This window comes from Anomalospiza imberbis, chromosome 1 (assembly GCF_031753505.1).
Source record: "Anomalospiza imberbis isolate Cuckoo-Finch-1a 21T00152 chromosome 1, ASM3175350v1, whole genome shotgun sequence".
NCBI classification, from domain to species: domain Eukaryota; kingdom Metazoa; phylum Chordata; class Aves; order Passeriformes; family Viduidae; genus Anomalospiza; species Anomalospiza imberbis.
Window position 1 is genome coordinate 28,993,496 of NC_089681.1, and position 5,886 is coordinate 28,999,381.

The 5,886-nt window shown below is 40.9% G+C and overlaps 1 protein-coding gene across 4 annotated transcripts in view; it reads left to right on the top strand.

Annotated features, from left to right (window-relative positions):
• Positions 1 to 5,886, top strand: part of PAG1 (phosphoprotein membrane anchor with glycosphingolipid microdomains 1) — a 104,574-nt gene that overhangs the window by 95,182 nt on the left and 3,506 nt on the right. For all 4 annotated transcript variants that reach the window (XM_068186077.1, XM_068186092.1, XM_068186086.1 and 1 more), the window contains one exon: positions 1,801 to 2,390. In XM_068186077.1, the coding sequence (XP_068042178.1) occupies positions 1,801 to 2,390 (590 nt within the window). The remainder of the gene's footprint in view (positions 1 to 1,800; positions 2,391 to 5,886) is intronic.

The window sequence follows — 5,886 nt, forward strand, 5'->3', positions numbered from 1 at the left end:
ACAAGTATCCAAAGTAATTTTTAAACTTTGTTTTTGTAGCTAATTGCTGTTCCCATCCATTGGTTTGTTGTGTATGTAGGTGTGTGGTTCCCTGAGGGACTTGATGTGCAGAGCAAAGCCCTGCAGAATGGAAGTGTTTCTCTCTGCCATGAGTCTCCACATGTGTAGCTGTCAGAGCTGCTGCTAAAAGGTGTGCTGTCAAGCAGCAGACAGTTTTCAGGCTGATACTATACTCAGCTTACACTCTGCATAACAGCCCTTCTGAATAACAGGAGCCCCTGTGCTTTCATTTCTTACTTATACTTTATGCACTTTTTATTAATAGTTACTTTTATTAATGTTTCTGCTAGCTTTTTGAGCAGGGGCAGGGCTGCTCAAAGCAGCCCTGGAAGAAGATGGAAGAAGAACCATCAAATGCTGTGTTTTTTTCCTTTACCCAGCCTGCCAGCTTTGTCTTATCTATGCCAACCCTTCAGCTACACCAACCCCTTCTGTGCTACCACCCATTACTACAAAAATACAGAAACTTAAGCTCTTGCTTTTGATTTTCCCCTCCAGCTTGAATGGGGTGTGCTTTCTGGGTTCTGTAAGGGTGTTCAGCACAGCACAGAAATCCCTACAATCAAGGTCCAGAAAGGCAAAACTCCCATCTCCCAGTCAGACAATGATTATCATCTTACACCTCCAGTTCTGTCCTGAGTTTTGCAGTCAGGGTGTGGCTCCCTGCAGGTGCTGACTGTGTCTGCATGCCCTGAACACAAGAGAAAGCAATGTCCATGGCAACCACCAAATCAAGGGCATTGATTGCTTTGGCAACGCTTCTGTCACCATGTCAAACACACTGAAGGACACAGAAGAATGGATGTTTTTGTTGAGATAGTACCTTAGGAACTGTACTAGGAAAAGTAAAGCTGTTCAGAAATGATTTTTTAAAGAAATAGTGTGAGGTAAAGTTACCTACCATGCTTGAAACACGCTTGTATATGCCCACGAATGCATGCAAATGTCACTTGTGTGGTGTAAGATGAGAAGTCCCACACATTTCAGTCCCTAATACCCTCTAGTGACAATGACATGTGGCCCTCTTCTGGGACCTGAAACAACATGTTCTGCCTGACACTACCTTCTGAAGTCTAGTCTTCTCTCTTGTGCATATGGCCAGCTCGTTAGTAGGTTGTCAACCAACATTATGTGCTGCGAGACTAAGAGAAGTATGGCTCAGCCCTGGGTGAGGAGCTTCTGCTGCAGCGTGCAGGGAGGGCTGAGCGAAGTGCAATTCCAACGAGAATTGGGCCAGCATGTTAAACAAGCTGAAGGATGGTAGGGAGGAAGAAGGAACGCTTTCCTTTTGATTCCAGAGAATGGGGAAATGCAAAGAGGAAAATCTAACAAGGATTTTTTAAGGCACTTGGTTTGAGGCCTCCCACCTGTTTCCCATCTGAGACTACTGAGCACTCCGTAATCATTCAGTGAAACTGAGTACAAGGCAGCTGGATATCCATGCACAGCTAACCTCCCACCTCCTGTTCTGACAGTGAATGCTGTTGCCATATAATGTGACTTGGGGGTGTACAGACTATTTTAGATGCTGTGGGAAAGATATTTTACCAGTAGAGTGCAGAAATGTCTGTAATTGAAACCTTTTGATAAGCAAAAAGCATGCTAACCACTAGGCATTTCCAGGCATTAGTATCATTTATCCTTTCCAGCGTGTCACAAAAACAAAGTGATGTAGAGAGCACCAAATCACACCTTTTAGTTATGCCTTTGTTTGTAATATTTCTCTGTAATTTTCTTTAGTTCTTTCTGAGGACAGTACAGCTGCCTGTATCCAGCCTTATGAAGAAGTACAGACATCTGATCTACTAGATCAACAGGATAGTCTTGGAAAGTCTATAAAATGTCACCAGAGCCGGGAACTACCCAGTATTCCCCCTAACAACCCCATGGAAACTATAATCTCATCTAGAAATGCAGAAAATGATCAAGGTCTTGGAATGGAAGGGCCTTATGAAGTCTTGAAAGACAGCTCCTCTCAGGAGAACATAGTTGAAGACTGCTTGTATGAAACGGTGAAGGAAATTAAAGATGTTGGAGCAGTAGTCAGCATGGAAGGGAACTCTAACAGCAAAGCAAAGGCTTCACTGACAGTTTCTGAAGGTCAGAATCAGATTCCTGAGTGCAGAATTGAGTCAGCAGAATATGCATCTGTTGACCGAAATAAGAAGAGTCGCCAAAGTGCAAATTCAGAAAGTCCTCTTGACAACATACCAGATGTAGAGGATGAGCTTCCCCCTCCAGTACCCATGAAACTTCTTGATGAAAATGAAAATGTGCAAGAAAAAGAAGTGGAAGAAGAAGTGACAGAAGGAGCGAGTAAACCAGAAAAGGTAAATACTGCAAGTATTTCTGCTCATCAAATAGCCAAATAATGATTGAGAACATATGGGTGGGAGAGGATTTTATTTTTCAGTAATAAAAAATAACAAGAAAGAAACCTCACTCAAGATGAAGCAAGACTGTAAATGGAAATATGATAATGTATAGTAGAGTCTTTGCATTAGAGGTGTATGCTCATTCTACTGCTGCCTGTATTTTTGATTGTTACAGCTATGTACTACATAAGGCTTTTCTCAAATATTATCCAGGAATTGCATAGGAGGCTTCTGCTTCTTTGTTTGATGCATTATACTTGTGGAAGCTATTACAAAGGGTATCCAGTATCTCTGTCACCACCTATATATTGTTCTGAAGCCCCCTCTTCTTTTTTTTTCTAATGAGACTACAGCTTACAAAAAGGAGAGAGGGGAGTCCTTGGTGGATGTCCTTACTTTAGATGTGCCTCTGTCATTGGGCCACCTTGACTTAGCTGTGCAAGTGTTAGGCATTCACTTTGTCTTTTGCTGTAGGAGGGAGGGATAGAAAGAGAGAGAGAGATTGCACCTGTACATGTTTGTATTTGTCAAATTCTGTGTATCACATATAAACAGAGTGTAAGGAATTTCTAAGTGCTGAAATCACAGCCAAAAGTTAAGTTTTCTCAGCAGCTTATGCTTTCTGCCTAGGAACGAGTTGTGGTGAAATCCTTGAAATATAGAATTATGACATTTTCAACAGTTTATTGTCACTTTTGTAGTTTTTTATCGGAAGTCATCTTAAGGATGCTTTCAGATCATAGCAGAGACTTTTCATAAACTGTTGAGGTTGCATTCTTCAGAATGTTTAGATATCTTCTTATTAACTGTGAATGAAAGAACTGTAGGTTTAGCAGATTTTTGGTGTCTGAGACATCAAATAATATTAGGCAGGTATTGATGAAAATTTCAAAAAATTCTTAAGATGCAATGTGACTTTTTAATGTAAACATTTATGTGAAAAATCACAGCAGAGCTGAGGTATTGTTACTTGTGTCTGGTTGTTCTTTTATTTGAAGAATTTCAGTAATCCAGGAAGAAGGCAGAAGAGTACCCTGTTAAATAAATAACAAACCATGTAACTTGTAAAACACAATATAGTCCAAATAAATAAACTGAAGACTTCTTGCAGTATAAAAATTGTTCAGCTAGACTCTTCAGTGCACATTTTTACAACAATGATCTCATTAAGTAAAAAATTAAGATGTGACTGTCAAAAATAATCCAACACCATTCCCCTCTCCCACATTCCAGACATAAGTAATTTCTAATTAAACTTTTAGATAAACAGCTTAGTGTAACAGTGACATTTTTCCTACTAGGTGTGAAAAGACTAGCAGAAAGTAATTGTATTTCCCAGGCACCGATACAAAGGAAAAGCCTTTGCTGCTCTGTAGCTCCCCAGCACACTGTGTATGCACTGTCAGTAACTGCCAGGAGTGGGAATTGATTAAAATGGTTCAGGTTTTGAAGGATTAATCAAGAGATGACACATGCAGTCCCCTAAGTGCCAGAAAAAAGGTGTTTGTCTAATTAAAATTTATTCAGAGCTGAAGCCACCCCGAGTTAAATCTTGGGCAGCATCAGATCATTGCCGTGCTCGCTGCTGGGTACATGCATTATGCATCGAGGTGTGTGCCTGTCCTGTCCTTGAGAGCTACAGCTGCAGCAGAGCTGGAATGGTAATTGATGGAATATATAAATGTCATTATTGTTGGCATTGTGTGGGGAGGGGGCTGTGGGGTTGTTTTTTTTGTTGTGATGATGATAGTTTTTCCTTGTATTTTGCTGCTTCAAGCAATGCAGAGCAATGCCTGTTTTTTTCGATGTGGCAACCAAAACCAAGATGTTCATGGAAATGTATGTTACACTGATTACCCTTTTAGTTAGACCCCATAGGTGTTTCTGGTTTTGCTTCCTCTTCTATGAGTCTACTTAGCTGCTTTGTTTAGCATGACATCTGTGTCCCAAACTCTTCAACCTTCTGCCCTGGCCCTGATGAAGACAGAGGTTGTGTGTACGTCATGCAAATCTCCCTCACTATAATGAGGGCACAAAGAAGGGACATGCAGGGAGGCACCTGTGTAACCAAGGCTTGTACCTGCCAACAGAGAGAACTGACTGTGTCCAAGCTGTTACAGTCTCACCATCTAAAAGAGGGTGAGATCCCAGCCTATGCCAGTCCCTGAAGCACTCCAATCTGGGAGACAACTAGGTGGACCAAGCCAGAGACCATTCCTGTATATAACAGCATGAAAACTACAAAGCAGCCTTTTAAGAGCCAGGTGTGCAGTAATGGATGAAAATTTACCTAAATTGGTTTTTGGCTGTGACCCAACCAAATCCTTTGGAAAGACTTGATGAAGAAAGACACCTTTAATAGCACGAGGCCTCTTACAGGCCTCTATCACCTCCAAAACCTTGTACATCATTTTTCTATTAATATCGAAAAAGCAGAATAGATTTCTTGAGTTCTTTCTTTTATTTAAAATGGAAGTATGGATGTCCTTTTTCACCCAGGTCTTTCCAGAGTGAGCACTGGTAGAAATGCTATCTGTGTGTCCATTTGGCTGCTGCCATCTGATTTCAGCCTTGCATAGCCTGAGGATGGGCAAAACTTCTCTTACAAATGCACCAGAGGAGAATGTTCTTGTTCTTTTGCCCAAGTCAGGAGCAGCAGCTGAGCCAAAGAGCAAAATATCAAGTGCTGTTGAGGATGGAAAGGAAAGCAGAAGGCAAATAAGCACACCTGTTGTTTGTGTTGCTACTGTTGAGGTTTTAGCATAGTTTAAAATGTTGCTAGATACAAGACATTTAGGGGCAAATGGGATATAAGTTTCCAAGATAACAATATCCTCCAAAATGGATGTGTCACAAGCTTCACATTTAGAAGAAAGAATGCTGTATCAGGGAAACAGCACAGGATGGCAAACACCCTGGGGATTTATCAGTACTTGAGTGGGAAACTGTAGAAGGGGTCCTGACACATGGTGCTTATAGACACACTGATGACAGAAAAATCACTGAAGAATTTTATGAGCACCTGCTTGTTTTAATGTGTGAGGATGAAATTAGTAGCTTACTCCCTAGCACAAAAAGATGCAGATAGGAAAGACTAAACTAAGTTGCTGTAGTGAAGCAGATCTAATACAAGGCCAAAATATATTTGAATTTTTCCTTTTTCTTTTGCTTTTTTTTTGGTTGTTGGTTTTTTTAAGAGTAAACAAACCAGAGTTAAAGAGCACGGTTCTCCAATCAGTGAGAAAGAAGTGAGGGAGTTTGTTGGTGTGAGGGAAGCTCTTCAGGTGCAGCAGGCAGAACTTCAGTGTGTTTTGGGCCAGGGTCTGTCAGAAGTGCCCAGAAACCTGAAGTTTGGTATTTACCAGAAGTAAAAACAGCAAGAAAATGGAAGGAGGAAAGAATCTATTACAATAAGCCTCTGATCAAAAAAAAAAAGAGAGAGAAAACAAGT